This window comes from Oncorhynchus gorbuscha, unplaced genomic scaffold (genome assembly GCF_021184085.1).
Source record: "Oncorhynchus gorbuscha isolate QuinsamMale2020 ecotype Even-year unplaced genomic scaffold, OgorEven_v1.0 Un_scaffold_11:::fragment_4:::debris, whole genome shotgun sequence".
Classification (NCBI taxonomy): Eukaryota; Metazoa; Chordata; class Actinopteri; order Salmoniformes; family Salmonidae; genus Oncorhynchus; species Oncorhynchus gorbuscha.
The window spans coordinates 40,846-58,164 of NW_025744460.1; the positions used below are offsets into that span (position 1 = coordinate 40,846).

General features: G+C 42.6%; 1 protein-coding gene across 2 annotated transcripts; it reads right to left on the bottom strand.

The window, feature by feature from the left end:
- Positions 1-10,032: 10,032 nt before the first annotated feature.
- On the bottom strand, positions 10,033-12,202 carry LOC124016899 (fatty acid-binding protein, liver-type-like). 2 transcript variants are annotated; one of them, XM_046332241.1, is made up of 4 exons: positions 12,095-12,202; positions 10,871-11,037; positions 10,360-10,452; positions 10,033-10,138 (listed from the first exon to the last, which is right to left on the bottom strand). In XM_046332241.1, the coding sequence occupies exons 1-4, from the start codon at positions 12,159-12,161 to the stop codon at positions 10,088-10,090; spliced, it is 378 nt and encodes a 125-aa protein (XP_046188197.1). In that variant the 5' UTR covers positions 12,162-12,202; the 3' UTR covers positions 10,033-10,087. The 2 variants fall into 2 exon arrangements, with proteins under 2 accessions (XP_046188197.1, XP_046188195.1); XM_046332239.1 differs by having other exon boundaries at positions 10,865-11,037.
- Positions 12,203-17,319: the final 5,117 nt, after the last annotated feature.

A 17,319-nucleotide genomic window follows, 5' to 3' on the forward strand; every position in this document is an offset into this window, starting at 1 on the left:
GTGGTGTGCGAGGCTCCAGCCTGGCCCGGTCTTTCTCCTGGTGGCTCGGTCTGGGGACCAGCTAAGAATGCTGAGGGAGGATCTGGAGGATTCTGTGGTGGTTCAGGGGGGGCTGATGGTCTGCTGTGTTCCTGCAGACCTGAGCAGGAGAGAGGGGGTGGAGGAGATTGGGTTGTCCGGGAAGAGGTCACTCTCCATATCGATTGCTGATTGCTGGTGAGAGAGTGGTTATAATCAATTAGTGTTGAACACGAACTACAGAAAATTCACATGCAACTTGAACTATCACACAAATCTTGCACAGGAGATTTGCATGGATATTGGGGGTAACTCATCTCTGTTCTCCGTGCAGGCCTGCCTCCACTGGTGCTGTACTGTACAGGGAAGGCTGCCTGAGAGATGATGTTCAGAGACTTGGCTGAGGAGGAACGAGGTCTCAGGGTGCTCAATTATGCTCCAGGTGATATCACAGGGACACAACTATAGAATTAAAAGTTAGTGGAATAGACATTACAAAGCAATAGACATTACAAAGCAATGACTGGCAGCAAATGTAGGGTGTTAATAATAATCTGTCAGAATTAGCTGCAATTCTAATGAATGATTCCTCAGATATCATCTGATTCCATTTGGCCCTACCCAAATCCCTCTGCTACTGTGTGTTCCCACAGGTCCTCTGGACATGTATATGCAGGCGGAGGCATGGCGGGGCTCATGGGATGTGCATCTGTCCTGGACCTCCATGAATGCACAGGGACAGCTGCTGACCTGGCCTTATGCTATCCTACTTGACACCCCACCTAGTCAGAGGGTCATATATAAATAAAAGAGAGAAAGAGAGAAGAGAAACTGCCAGAACATGGTGGAGGAAAGGAGATAGTGGGTAATGGGTTAAAGTAAAGACAAACTGTAATTATACAAATTGTTTGATCACCGTATTGATTTATTAGTTACAGTATCTGCTACTACTGTACCATGGTTGTATTTACTGAAAAATATACATTGCATTCAGAAAGTATTCAGACCCCTTGACTTTTTCCATCGATCTACACACAATACCCCATAATGACAAAGGGAAAACACATTTAGAAATCTTTGGAAATGTATTAAAAATAAAAAACTGAAATATCACATGTACATAAGTATTCAGACCCTTTACTCAGTTCTTTGTTTAATCACCTTTGGCAGCAATTACAGCCATGAGTCAATCAATCAATCACATTTATTTATAAAAGCCCTTCTTACATCAGCTGATGGCACAAAATGCTGTACAGAAACCCAGCCTAAAACCGCAAACAATGCAGGTGTAGAAGCACGGTGGTCAGGAAAAACTCCCTAGAAAAGCCGGAACTTAGAAAGAAACCTAGAGAAGAACCAGCCTATGAGGGGTGGCCAGTCCTCTTCTGGCTGTGCCGGGTGGAGATAACAGAACATGGCCAAGATGTTCAAATGTTCATAGATGACCAGCAGGGTCAAATAATAATAATCACAGTGGTTGTCGAATGTGCAACAGGTCAGCACCTCAGGAGTAAATGTCAGTTGGCTTTTTATTGCCGATCATTCAGAGTATCTCCACCTCTCCCGCTGTCTCTAGAGGGTTGAAAACAGCAGGTCTGGGACAAAGTAGCACGTCTGGAAACAGGTCAATGTTCCATAGCTATAGGCAGAACAGTTGAAACTGGAGCAGCAGCAGGACCGGATGGACTGGGGACAGCAAGGAGACATCAGGCCAGGTAATCCTGAGGCATGGTCCTAGGGATTAGGTACTCTGAGTGAAAGAGAGAATTAGAAAAAGAGCATACTTAAATTCACACAGGACCCCAGATAAGACAGGAGAAATACTCCAGATATAACAGACTGACCCTCGCCCCCGTGTCACATTCTGACCTTTATTCCTTTGTTTTGTCTTTATTTAGTATGGTCAGGGCGTGAGTTGGGGTGGGCAGTCTGTTAGTTTTTCTATTTCTGTGTTTGGCCTGATATGGTTCTCAATCAGAGGCAGCTGTCTATCGTTGTCCCTGATTGAGAACCATATTTAGGAAGCCTGTTTTCCTTTGTGTTTTGTGGGTGGTTGTTTTCAGTCTTTGTGTGTTTGCACCAGACGTAACTGTTTCGGTTGTTTCTTTGTCTTTTTGTTATTCAGTGTTCAGTTTTGAGTATTATTAAAAACCATGAACACTTACCAAGCTGCACCTTGGTCCTCACCGACGACAACAGTTACACCCGACACAAAATACTGCTGCATAAATACTGGAGGCTGAGACAGGAGGGTTCGGGAGACAATATGGCCCCGTCCGACAATACCCCAGGACAGGGCCAAACAGGCAGGATATAACCCCACCAACGTTGCCAAAGCACAGCCCCCACACCAGAGGGATATCTTCAACAACCAATGTACTGTCTTAAGACAAGGCCGAGTATAACCCACAAAGATCTCCCCCACGGCACGAACCCAAGGAGGGGGCGCCAACCCGGACAGGAAGTGACTCAACCCACTCAAGTGACGCACCCCTCCTATGGACGGCATGAATAGCATTACTAAGCCAGTGACTCAGCCCCCGTAATAGGGTCAGAGGCAGAGAGTCCCAGCGGAGAGAGGGGAATGGCCAGGCAGAGACAACAAGGGCGGTTAGTGCCTCCAGTGCCTCTAGCTGTTTGCTTAGAAATTCTAGGGACAGTAAGGAGGCCTGCATCTGGTGACCGTAGCGTACGTGTAGGTATGTGCGGCAGGACCAAATGGGAGAGATAGGTAGGAGCAAGCCCATGTATTGCTTTGTAGGTTAGCAGTAAAACCTTGATATCAGCCCTAGCCTTAACAGGAAGCCAGTGTAGAGAGTCTAGCACTGGAGTAATGTGATCACATTTTTTGGTTCTAGTCAAGATTCTAGCAGCCGTGTTTAGCACTAACTGAAGTTTATTTAGTGCTTTATCCGGGTAGCCAGAAAGTAGAGCATTGCAGTAGTCTAATCTAGAAGTAACAAAAGCTCGGATTAGCCTTTCTACATAATTTTTGGACAAAATATTACTTTGTTAATATTGCAATGTTACAAAGATGGAAAAAAGTTGTCCTTGAAATATTCTTGATGTGTTTGTCAAAAGAGAGATGTGGGACCAGAGTAATGCCGAGGTCCTTCACAGTTTTATTTTAGACGACTGTACAACCATCAAGATGAATTGTCAGATCCAACAGAAGATCTCTTTGCTTCTTGCGACCTAGAACTAGAATCTCTGTTTTGTCCGAGTTCAAAAGTAAGACATTTACCGCCATCCACTTCCTTATGTCTGAAACACAGGCTTCCAGGTGAGGGAATGTACAGCTGTGTGTCGTCCGCATAGCAGTGAAAAAGAGGTAGAATATATAGTGAAAACAATAGTGGTCCTAAAACGGAGCCTTGAGGAACATCGAAATTTACAGTTGATTTGTCAGAGGACAAACCATCTACAGAGACAAACATATCTTTACGTCAGATAAGATCTAAACCAGGCCAGAATTTGTCAGTGTAGACCAATTTGGGTTTCCAATCTCTCCAAAGGAATGTGGTGATCTATGCTATCAACAACAGCACTAAGGCCTAGGAGCACGAGGACAGACGCAGAGCCTCGGCCTGACGCCATTAACCTGTTACTCCTACCCCCTACTTTTTCGAACATTCTGTTAAAAATCGCGAATGCCAGGAAAATAGTATATGCATATGATTAGTATGTGTGGATAGAAAACACTCAGACGTTTATAAAACTGGTTAAATCACGGCTGTGACTATAACAGAACGTGTGTTTCATCGAAAAGCGCAGGAAAATCTGATCACTGAAATTTGGAAAATATATCAATGCGCCACTTGCATGTATTGTCTATGGGAAAGCAAATTACCTGGAGCCGAGATTGCAATTCCTACAGCTTCCACACGATGTCAACAGTCTTGTCATTTGCCTAGGCTTTGTTTCTTGGTCAAACGAAGAAGAGACAGCGCATTTCTTCAGGTCTCGGACCGGATATTTTGGGTGAGATTTACCCGGACATTATTTCCAGGCGTACCCCTATAGAATATACATCGCCTCGTGATCAATTTGGTCGCTTATTAACGTTTACTAATACCTAAAGTTGCATTACAAAAGTATTTCGAAGTGTTTTGTGAAAGTTTATCGTCGACTTTTTTAATTAAAAAAAATTACGTTACATTATAAGACGCTATTTTTTTTGTTTATCACACAGTCTTCATAGATCGATATCTAGGCTATATATGGACCGATTTAATTGGAAAAAAAGACCCAATAGTGATTATGGGACATCTAGGAGTGCCAACAAAGAAGATGGTCAAAGGTAATGAATGTTTTATATTTTATTTGTGCGGTTTGTGTAGTGCCGACTATGCTAATTATTTTGTTTACGTCCCCTGCGGGTATTTTGGGGTGTTACATGCTATCAGATAAGCTTCTCATGCTTTCGCCGAAAAGCATTTTAAAAATCTGACTTGTTGCCTGGATTCACAACGAGTGTAGCTTTAATTCAATACCCTGCATGTGTATTTTATTGAACGTTTGAGTTTTAACTAGTACTATTAGCATTTAGCGTAGTGCATTTGCATTTCCAGATGTCTAGATGGGACGCCTGCGTGTCAGGTAGGAGCAAGAGGTTAAAAGGACATTTACCACCTTCACACGTGCAGTCTCAGTGCTACGATGGGGTCTAAAACCAGAATGAAGCGTTTTCTTTACATTGTCTTCAGTGTGTTGCTGTGAATCAACTTTTTCAAAAAAAATTGAGAGGAATGAGAGATTCAATATAGGCTGAGAGTATTTTATATTTTCTGGGTCAAGGTTGGACTTTTTCAAGAGAGGCTTTATTACTGCCACTTTTAATGAGTTTGGTACACATCCAGTGGATAGAGCTGTTTATTATGTAGGAGGGCCAAGCATAGAAAGCATCTTTTTCAGTAGTTAATTGGAATAAAGTCCAGTATACAGCTTGAGGATTTGGAGGCCGTGATTATTTTCATCAATGTGTCAAGAGATATAATATTTAAAAAACTTGAGTGTCTGCCTTGATGTTAGGTCCTGGCAGTGTTGTGCACAACTCAGGACAACTGAGCTCTGGAGGAATACACAGATTTTAAAGAGGAGTCCGTAATTTGCTTTCTAATGATCATGATCTTTACGTCAAAGAAGTTCAGGAATTTTACACTGCTGAAGTGAAAGCCATCCTCTCTTGGGGAATGCTGCTTTTTAAGTTATACTTTTGATATTGTTGCAAAGCTATTTTGGATCGTTCTTATTTTCCTCAATTAAGTTGGAAAAAAATAGGATGATCGAGCAGCAGTGAGGGCTCTTCGATAATGCACGTTAGCTGGAAGATTCCGGTTTGTGTGGCCATTTTGTTTCCAGTTTTCTGGAAGCTTGCTACGGAGCCCGGCTATACCAGGGAGCTATTTTCTTATGACAAAGGTTTTTTTGTTTATGGGTGCAACTGCATCTAGTGTATTACACAATGTTAAATTGAATTCCTCAGTTAGGTTAACTGATTTTTGTACTCTGGCATCCTTGGTAGGTGGAGAAAGTCTGGAAAGGCATCTAGGAATCTTTGGCAATTTATTGCACGGCTTTTGATGATCCTTGGTTGGGGTCTGAGCAGATTATTTGTTGCAATTGCAAACGTAATAAAATGGTGGTCCGATATTCCAGGATTATGAGGAAAAACATTTAGATATCCACAACATTTATTCCACGGGACAAAACTAGGTCCAGACTATGACTGTGGCAGTGAGTAGGTCCGGAGATTTGTTGGACAAAACCCGAAAGCCTTTTGGAGTGGGTGAATATTAATGTCACAAAAATTGGAATATTATCTGCCATGACTACAAAGTCCGATAGGAATTCAGGGAACTCAGTGAGGAATGCTGTATATGACCCAGGAGGCCTGTAAACAGTACCTATAAAGTGATTGAAGTAGGCTGCATAGATTATGACTAGAAGCTCAAAAGACAAGAACGCAGATGTTAAAAAAAAATGTTTTATTGAAATTTGCTATCTTAAATGTTTGAAACACCGTCACCTTTGCGGGATGCGCGGGGATATGGTCACTAGTGTAACCAGGAGGAGAGACCTCATTTAACATGGTAAATTCATCAGGCTTCAGCAATGTTTCAGTCAGGCCAATAACATCAAGATTATAATCAGTGTTTAGTTCAATGACTATGACTGCCTTGCAAGTGAGGGATCTGACAATAAGTAGCCCTATTTTGCAATGTGAGATATCACAATCTCTTTCAATAATGACAAGAATGGAGGTGGTCTTTATTCAAGTGAGATTGCTAAGGCATACACTGCCATGTTTAGTTTTGCCCAACCTAGATCGAGGCACAGACACAATCTCAATAGGGATAGCTGAGCTGACAACACTGACAGTGCTAATGGCAGACTCCAATAAGCTGCCTGGCTGGCCTGCACCCTATCTCATTGTGGAACTAGGGGAGTTAGAGCCCTGTCAATGACCGTAGATAAGATGAGAGCACCCCTCCAGCTAGGATGGAGTCAGTCACTCCTCAGCAGGCCAGGATTGGTCCAGTTTGTGGGTGAGTCCCAGAAAGAGGGCCAATAATCCACAAATTATATATTTTGGGAGGGGCAGAAAACAGTTCACCAGCGATTTGAGTTGTGAGACTCTGCTGTAGAGCTCATCACTCCCCCTAACTGGGAGGAGGCCAGAGACAATTACTCGATGCGGACACATCTTTCTAGCTGATTTACACGCTGAAGCTATGTTGTGCTTGGTAACTTCTGACCATTTCATCCTAATATCGTTGGTGCCGACGTGGATAACAATATCTCTATACACTCGCCAGTTTTAGCCTCAGCCAGCACCATCTTCAGATTAGCCTTAACGTCAGTAGCCCTGCCCTCTGTTAAGTGTATGATCGCAGGTTGATTCGTTTTAAGTCTAATACTTTGGGTAATGGAGTTGCCAATGACTAGGGTTTTCAATTTGTCAGAGCTCGGCCTCTGACTCATTGCTTAATGGTGAGAACCGGTTGAAAGTTTGTCTGTTTAATGAGCGACACCGGTTGAGCTTTCCTACAGCATTTCCTTCCAGAAGCCATGAGAAAGTTGTCCGGCTGCAGGGACTGTGCGAGGGGATTTATACTACTATATGTACTTACTGGTTGCATTGATGCCGTTTCATCCTTTCAGACACTTAATTTACCCTTGCCTAATGATTGCGTCTGAGGCTTGGGTTGCAGCACAGTTATCCCCGCCGTAAGACGATTGTTCTCCTGTATTATGAGTACAGCAACTGCAATTAGAAGGCATAATATTAATGTTACTACGACGCTTAGTCTGGTGGAAGTCATGACGAACCACATCCAGATAAAGCGTGAAAAAAGTTTAGCGAGGAAATGTAAATATAAAAGTTAAGAACCATTTAAAAAGTAAAAACCATCAAGTTGGCAGGTAGCAAAGTAAGGTTAGCAACAAACCGCACAACAACACGTTAAGTGGAATTGACGCTAAACAGGTATGTGAGGAAGAGTTCTGACGGCAGGCCAATGTGAAGTGAGGAAGAGTTCTTGGGTATGACGCTACAAGCTTGGCACACCTGTATTTGGAGAGTTTATCCTATTATTCTCTGCAGATCCTCTCAAGCTCTGTCGGGCTGGATGGGGAGAGTCGTTGCAGTTATTTTCAGGTCTCTCCAGAGAAGTTAGATCGGGTTCAAGTCCGGGCTCTGGCTGGGCCACTCAAGGCCATTCAGAGTCCCGAAGCACTCCCGCATTGTCTTGGTTGTGTTTAGGGTCGTTTCCTAGTTGGAAAGTGAACTGTTGCCCGAGTCTGAGGTCCTGAGCGCTCTGGAACAGGTTTTCATCAGGGATCTCTATACATTCCCCCCAGATTTGTGCCTTGACACAATCCAGTCTCGGAGCTTTACGGACATTCCTTCGACCTGATATAGGTGTGCGCCTTTCCAAATCATGTCCAATATATTGAAGTTACCGTTGGTGGACTTCAATCAAGTTGTAAAAACATCAAGGATAAGCAATGGAAACAGGATGCACCCGAGCTCAATTTTGAGTCTTAGAACTTTTGCTATAAATACTTATGTAAATAAGGATGTGCAAACATTTCTAAAAACCTGTTTTTGCTTTATCATTATGGGGCAGTGTGTAGATTGTTAAAGAAAAAAAAATGTAATCAATTTAAGAATTTGGCTGTAACGTAACAAAATGGCAAACAAGTCAAGGGGTCTGCCTGAATTCTTCCCGAATGTACTGTAACTCAGTAAAATCTTGAAACAAAAATATAAAATGCAACAATTTCTATGTGTGTGTACACATCTATAGGGGCGTGGATCAGAAAACCAGTCAGAATCTTGTGTGACCACTATTTAAGTCAAGCAGCGCAATATCACTTTCGCATAGAGTTGATCATGCTGTTCATCAGTGCCTGTGGAATGTTGTCATCCCAAACATGCTCAATGGGTGACATGTCAGGTGAGTATGCAGGACATGGAATAACTGGGACATTTTCAGCTTCCAGGAACATGGGGGCTTGCGTTCGTGCAGAAACATGAGGTGATGCGGATGAATTGAACACCACATCCTCCAGGTCATGGTATTTCTGCACATTCAAACTGACATAGATTAAATGCAATTGTGTTTGTCCGTAGCTTTTGCACACCCATACCCTAAACCCACCGCCAACATGGGGCACTCTGTTCACGTCAGCAAACCGCTGATAAACCCGTGAAGAGGACACTTCTCCAGCGTGCCAGTGAAATTGAGCATTTGCCCAATGGAGTCTGCGACGACATCGAACTGCAGTTAGGTCAATACCCTGGTCACGACGACTATGCAGATGAGCTTCCGCAAGACAATTTGAGCATTTGAGTAGAAATGCATCAGCTGCCCGGGTGGCAGTTCTCAGATGATCCCGTAGGTAAAGCCGGATGTGGAGGGCTGGCGTGGGTACACGGTCTGCGGTGGGGAAACCGGTTCGACATACTGTAGAGTTCTTTAAAATAGTAGAAATTAACATTCAACCCTGTCAACCACCGGTGGCTATTCCTGCAGTAAGCATGCCAATTGCACGCTCCCTGAAATTGAGACATCCTTGGCGGTGACAAAGAAAAAAAGCACTTGAGTGGCTTCTCCCCAGCGCAAGGTGTACCTGTGTAATGATCATGCCTTTAAGTCAGTATCTTGCTATGCCAAAACAGATGGCTGGATTATCTTGGCTAAAGGATTAATTCTCACTAACAGGGATGTAAACCATTAAATGCAATTTGTGCTTAAGGACAACTTCAGGAATTATCAGCACCTGAAACATGGGACTAGCATTTCATGGTGCGTTTCTATTTTTTGCACAGTACAAAAGGGATCATTATTACTTTGTTAGTAAACTATACCATCTGAACAAGTCTGCCCTTTCAAGATGGCAAGGGGAGGGGAGGGGGGGGAGGGGGAGGGGGGGGGGGGGTCAACCTGCAGAGAACCCACACATCCCTGCAAAGATCTGGAGGTAAGACATGAAACATGACCTGCAAGACTGAAATGCCTCTGACATGATCCCACCAGGCTTTGCAGACCGAGATGAGTTGAGAATACACATGCAGGAGTCCCTGAAGAACTAGCAAATTAGCAGGAAAAAAAATGAAGCAGGCGTCAAGAAACAAACCACCAGCAGAATTACTGACCTGACAGTCTACACCTGGAGATGAGGTCACAGATGTTGTCAGGGGAATCAACCCATACAGTCATTACTCCTCACCCACCATACCTGGGAAATCACCCTCACCTTAAGCCCCTTGTTAGCTACACTGGTGAGAAACTAGTGAAAGCAAAGCCTTTACTTAATTTATATACTGCTGGGCTAAAACTTAATTATCACATTAATTGTTTAGAATTGTTGGGCAGCATATACCGTTTAAAAAAATTTCCTATTGTATTGAAACCCACTGAGTCATGTCACATTCTTCCAACTCAAATGGAAAGTTCATTGCAGAACCTACAATTCCCTGAAGTTCTACCCATGTAAATAATATTTTGAGAACAGAACATTGCTTTCACATTTTATTAAATCCATACAGTGCAGTAGATCGTCAAATTCGTTTGCTGATCCTCTTGTAAGCAATGCCCGCTACAGTCATGGTCTGAAAAGAGAAAGAGCATGTCTGCTAAATGACTTAAATGTAAATGTAAATGTACTAAATCCATTTAATCATTACTCAGTAATTCTACCCCAGTAGAGCAGGCTTAAGCTGTAATTAGAACATAGGGGGCAGCAAAAGCAATCCTTTTTTTTAACCGTATAAATTAACCCTAAAATAATGTCATTTAGTGACCCTCCCCAATCCATATGCCCCGGACTCACGTTGACGAGGGTGTTTGCATCTGCCAGTTCTGTGACAGAGTCGATCCCCTTCAGGGAGAACTTCAGCTTGTTACCTTCCCTCCTCACCACAGACTGGAAAACAGTAGAGCTGTTTAATGTTAGATCTGATAGGAGTGTTCACGGTCAACTAGCACCAATTTATCAGGCCTAATACAGATGGCCATATATGGAGAAAACATTTGACTGTGTGCAACAGGTGTGAGTTGATTATGGCATGTAAACTGCTATAAAGTTAAACCTGAGCCCAGGTATTGTGGAGAGCAGAGTCTCTGCCAAAGAACGTCAGTCAGCCCACATGTGTGCTGTAGTATTTGGATATAATATAACTACTAACCCAACATAACTGGGACATGAACTAACCATAGTGACCCCATATCAGCTGAACTTATAGTTTAGTTGGATATTGGCTGTATATGTAGGGAGATGGATAAACCCAGGCTACATGTATGAAACTCATGGTTGGGTTGTGACATGCTCCACCCACATTGACCTTCTCCCCGGTCGGCGATTCGAGCTCCGTCTCCTGGCCAATGGTGAAGGAGTTGGTGAGGAGCTTTGTCCCCGTGGTGACAGTCACCTTGAAGTGGTCTCCAGTCTCCTCAATCTCAGAGATGCTCTTGATGTCTTTGCCCTCCTGGATAAACTCATCAGGGAGACCTACATGCATGAGTGAGAGAGTCATGAATTGTGTTTTATATACACCAAAAAGTTGGTGAAATCAGACATGAACACTGAATTACTACTGAAGCAATACTCATTTAAAAATTAGGAAACAAAATTAAATGAGTCAGCTAGCCCTTAACGTTCTTAGAGGTTATAGGTTTGTTAGAGCCATTTTGCATAGAACGTTCTGGTAATGTGCAGAACTGCTTAGGAACAGTCAGCACATTTAAGGAACTTGACAAAAGGTACATTTCTTGGCATTTCCTTACTTTATCAGAACATGTCCTGAAAGTTCAAACCTTTAATTTAAGGCAATGTTCAACTCATTTAACATTGAGAATGTTCTCAAGTTGTTCAGCAAACCTGAACATTCACCTGTGGGAATAACAGTAGTCCAGCGTAATGTTCTGTAGATTCTCAATTCTATTTGAAGTCATGTTCTCAAAATATTAAAATGAGTAACGTTCTAAGAAAAAAAAACATGCAGATCTCAGCCGTCAACAAAACGGCATCCTCTTGTTAAGTGTGTGGACCTTGCTCTATAATTGGCCACACCTGATTCTAATGAGTGCTTGTTCCCTTTGAATAGACTAATTTGAACCACTTTGCATGAGTTACAAAAAAACATTGCATGTCAAATCCATCCTGGTGGCAGAGTGGAGTAAAGGACAAGAACAAAGGTTTGAGTCACTGACACCATGCCACAATAGATTCATATCCATGTGTCCCATCTGTGCTTTAAGTTAGAGAACCCAAACTAAGAGCAGTGCAATGAAATTCATGAATTTCAGCGAGTTTCTCAGAAACCTCAAAAATGACCTAGAATTTGTTCTCAGAAGGATAATAAAACTTCTGAGGAAAACATGGCAAGTCTTAATTATCACTTCTGCTCAGTGTCCAAGGAATCTAATGTGCTAGCTTTATTTGCTACTCGATTAACCGCTGTATCAGCAATCACCATTGAACATCATTACTGAAAGGACTACAACATCTGAAATTAACACCCCAAGTTTAATCACGTCACACATGTACAAACAACAGCAAGACTTACCAATAGCCTTCATGAAAGGCTCAAAGTTGTCATGGGTCTCCAGCTGGTATTTCCCTGAGAAAGACATGGTGACTATAAGGTAGAGACAACCACAGCTCCCTGCTTGTCTTTATACCCTCATCTATGCACCCCTGCAATCATTAACTAACTAAAGGTGTCTACAATTGAGTACCCCTCCCCCTCATATCAGTCAAGGGCAACTAATCTACATCGCAATGGTCAACTTTATTGTACTCTCATCCTCTCTTCTTCTACTTTGGCAGTGTGAGTGATCATTGATCTGATTTGATAAACAAGGCCTCCTCGAATCCTTAGAAAAATGATAAGCAGTCTCTTCATTGTAATACAAGTGTATGGATCAATCAACACATTTCAAATTCAACTTGACTTTATCTTCCTAACCACCTGTGTTGAAGTTGAACTAGGCTACACCTGCACTTTGAGTTGATTGAGTTGAGATGTTTATTTGACTCCCTGCCCTGTAAAAAAGTTGAACCAATGTACAATTGTAAGGCAACCAGCTGCTATAGGATTGTGAGTTTGTTTCACATTTGGAAATATAGCTGAACCAACAAACAGTGTTTCCTTCCAAAGACAAACTTAAATTGTAATTCAACTCAACAAGTTTTTATACATTCAGCCCACTGTGAGCAAAGTTTGTTGAGTGAACAAACATTCACCCATTAGCTCAATGTCTCGTCCTTCTGAAGTCCACCCAACTCACAGAACAATGCTGATTAAGCAATTGGTTAAGTTGTCTTTTTTACAGTGTGCACCATTTGTACTGTCCTTACTTACAGTGCCTTGAGAAAGTATTTGGCCTCCTTGAACTTTGCAACCTTTTGCCACATTTCAGGCTTCAAACATAAAGATATAAAACTGTTTTTTTTTGTGAAGAATCAACAACAAGTGGGACACAATCATGAAGTGGAATGACATTTATTGGATATTTCAAACTTTTTTAACAAATCAAAAACTGAAAAATTGGGCGAACAGAAGATATACATTCTGAATTTAGTTCTATAGGTCTATTAATTATATTTCTATGATTCTGACCAAGTTATATCAATATTATATATCTACACCAATGTTGTAATGATAAAAGCTTTTTGTCAAGGTTTTTATCTGAAACCCAAGGTCACTATCCCAGGGCCAGACTTACTGCTACTACAAGGTAGACAGTGAGAGTTCCAGCTGGTGGACCAGACTTAAAGACTTTAGGACACTTTACACTTAAGGACACTTTGCAGAATGTAAAAAAATAAAAAAATAAACAAATAATATTAAAAGCTGATGCACAAAACATTAAAACATATCAGTATATCATTGCATCTAAATTATGCTCCTTTTTTCTCCTTTTTAGAGGAACATTTTAATATATTCCCTGATTAGATTTGAAACTCTATACCTCACCATATAATTACATAATTACTTATTATGTAGCGTGATGTCTATGGTTACTATGCAACATGGTGTCTATGGTTACTATGCAACATGATGTCTATGGTTACAATATGACATGATGTCTATGGTTACAATATGACATGATGTCTATGTTTACTATGTAACATGATGTCTATGTTTACTATGTAACATGATGTCTATGTTTACTATGTAACATGATGTCTATGTTTACTATGTAACATGATGTATATGTTTACTATGTAACATGATGTCTATGGTTACTATGTAACATGATGTCTATGTTTACTATGTAACATGATGTCTATGGTTACTATGTAACATAATGTCTATGGTTACTATGTAACATGATGTCTATGTTTACTATGTAACATGATGTCTATGGTTACTATGTAACATGATGTCTATGGTTACTATGTAACATGATGTATATATATGATGTATATGTTTACTATGTAACATGATGTCTATGTTTACTATGTAACATGATGTCTGTCTATGGTTACTATGTAACATGATGTCTATGGTTACTATGTAACATGATGTCTATGTTTACTATGTAACATGATGTCTATGGTTACTATGTAACATGATGTCTATGGTTACTATGTAACATGATGTCTATGGTTACTATGTAACATGATGTCTCTGGTTACTATGTAACATGATGTCTATGTTTACTATGTAACATGATGTCTATGGTTACTATGTAACATGATGTCTATGGTTACTATGTAACATGATGTATATATATGATGTATATGTTTACTATGTAACATGATGTCTATGTTTACTATGTAACATGATGTCTATGGTTACTATGTAACATGATGTCTATGGTTACTATGTAACATGATGTCTATGGTTACTATGTAACATGATGTCTATGGTTACTATGTAACATGGTCCTGTGTAGCTCAGTTGGTAGAGCATGGCGCTTGTAACGCCAGGGTAGTGGGTTCGATCCCCGGGACCACCCATACGTAGAATGTATGCACACATGACTGTAAGTCGCTTTGGATAAAAGCGTCTGCTAAATGGCATATATTATTATTATTATATTATTATTATTATTATTATGTCTATGGTTACTATGTAACATGATGTCAATGGTTACTATGAAACATGTCTATGTTTACTATGCAACATGATGTCTATGGTTACTATGCAACATGATGTCTATGGTTACTGTGTAACATGATGTCTATGTAACATGTTTATAGTTACTATGTAGTATGATGGGTGCATTCGGAAATTCTCCCTGGCTATCTACTCCGATTTCAGAGCACTCTCGCCTGACTGAACGCAGAATGAATTTACGAATGCTCAACACCCGCTGAATCAAATCAAATTATTTTGATCACATGCGAATACAACAGACCTTACAGTAAAATGCTTACTTACATACTTAACCAACAATGCAGTTTTAAGAAAAATACAAAAACGAGATAAAAGTAACAAATAATTAAAGACCTGCAGTAAAATAACAATAGCGAAGCTATATACAGGTACAGAGTCAATGTGCATGGGGCACAGGTTAGCCGAGGTAATTGAGGTGATATGCACATGTAGGTAGAGTTATTAAAGTGACATGTGATATGTGATATACATAGATAATAACAGAGAGTAGCAGTAGCATAAAGGAGGGGGAAGGGGGGCAGTGCAAATAGTCTGGGTAGACATTTGATTAGATGTTCAGTCTTATGGTTTGGGGGTAGAAGCCTCTTGGACCTAGACTTGGTGCTCTGGTACCGCTTGCCATGTGTTAGCAGAGGGAACAGTCTATGACTAGCGTGGCAGAAGTTTTTGACAATTTTTAGGGCCTTCCTCTGACACCACCTGGTATAGAGGTCCTGGATGGCAGGAAGCTTGTCCCTAGCGATGTACTGGGCCGTACGCACTACCCTCTGTAGTTCCTTGCGGTCGGAGGCCAATCAGTTGCCATACCAGGCAGTGATGCGACCTGTCAGGATGCTCTCGATGTTGCAGCTGTAGAACATTTTGAGGATCTGAGGACACATGCCAAATCTTTTCAGTCTCCTGAGGGGGAATAGGTTTTGTTGTGCCCTCTTTACGACTGTCTTGGTGTGCTTGGACTAGTGATGTGGATGTCAAGGAACTTAAAGCTCTCAACTTGCCCCACTACAGCCCCGTCGATGAGAATGGGGGTATGCTCGGTCCTCCTTTTCCTGTACTACCAGGTGGTAGGCGTTCCGTAGGTCTAGCTTGGAGAACAAATGGCCTCCTGGAGCGGCTCGAAGGCAGAGGAGATGAGAGGTAGCGGTTCTTCCCCATGATGTCGTTGAGACCTCGGTAGTCGATGCATGGGTGCAGGGTTTTGTCCTTCTTTTCCACAAAGAAGAACCCTGCGCCGGTGGGGGAGGTAGAAGGACGGATGAACCAAGTAGATCGGGAGTCCTCATTGTAGGTTTCCATAGCCTTGGTCTCCGGACCAGACAGAGAGTACAGTCGTCTCCGGGGTGGAGTGATGCTTGGGGAAAGATCAATCCCGCAGTCATATGGTCAGTGTGGCGGCAGCGAAGTGGCCTGGGCCTTACTGAGCACCTCCCGGAGGTCATGGTACACGGAGGGAATAACAGAGATGTCTGAGGCAACTTCCCGAGGCCCCAGGAAGACGTCCCGGGACAGGATGCGCTGACTTCAGTTAATGGGCGTGGCAGAACAGTCTCCAGCCCACGACAGCACCAGCAGACCAGTCAATGTGGGGATTGTGTTGCTTGAGCCAGGAGAATCCCAATACCGCGGAAACCTGAGAAAACTTAATGAGCGGGAACTGGATCGCCTTGAGAGGAAAAGTTCTCCGTATGGCCCACCCGAATAGTCGCTCCTACCGGTGAGCCTGTTTTTTTTAGTTGATAGGTGGAGATGAAATAACCAGTAGTCTCGTAATACAGACAGCTCTTAGTGTGAAGCCTGTAAGGCCGTTCAGCTGGAGGCAGGCTAGCTCTGCCTAGTTGTATGGACTCGGGAAAAGGTGAATCGGCAGCCTTCGGAGACTCCCGGGGAAACTCAGGTAGCCCCGGGTTCTCTCGGTAACGGAGCCATTGGGGACTTACGGGATACCTCGGAGGCGAGGTGGAACCCTTAGATGGGCGAGTTAAAAAATCTCCCATCAAATCTCCTCTTCTTCCTTTGTTCCCATAGTCGCCCATCGATCCGAATGGTCAAGGCAATGAGCGAGTCGAGATCCATCGGTAGTTCCCGGGCAACAAGCTTGTCCTTTACTTCCTCCGAAACTCCGTCCAGGATCATGTCAAACAGTGCTTCTGGGTTCCAGGCACTCTCAGCTGCCAACTTGCGGCAATCCACTGCGTAGTATGCCACACCCCGGGAGCCTTGCCAAAGCTGGAGTAACTTCTGTAGAGCCTCTCTCCCGGGCAATGGAACATCGAAAACCTTCTTTATCTCTGCCATGAACTCCTCCAAACTGGACCATAGGGCCGACTGTTGTTCCCATACTGCCGTAGCCCAGGCGAGAGCCCTCACAGACATTAGCATGATGAGGTAGACTATCTTAGAGTGTTCCGAGGGGACGGAGGAGGGCTGCAGCTCGATGATAAGTGAACACTGAGCGAGAAACGCCCAACAGTTGCCGAGTCTCCATCGAAGCGCTCCGGGGGAGGTAAGCGAGGTTCCCAGGAAACCGGGGCAACGGCGCTGCTAACAGCCAATTTACTGAAGAGTTGGGAGTTTACCATTGTGGTAGGCTGCATAGTAGACAACCCACGGAATTGCTCCAGCAATGTGTTCATTGCTTGGGTGTGATGTTCAGCCAAGGTCTG

Bases quoted from the DNA above. Each gene is read 5' to 3' on its own strand.
- LOC124016899 (XM_046332239.1), bottom strand. From the start codon at position 12,161: ATGTCTTTCTCAGGGAAATACCAGCTGGAGACCCATGACAACTTTGAG. The intron at 11,038-12,094 runs GTAAGTCTTGCT...TCATGCATGTAG, and splicing joins GCCTTTCATGAAGGCTATTG to GTCTCCCTGATGAGTTTATC. The intron at 10,139-10,359 runs GTGAGTCCGGGG...TTCTCTTTTCAG, and splicing joins ATGCAAACACCCTCGTCAAC to ACCATGACTGTAGCGGGCAT.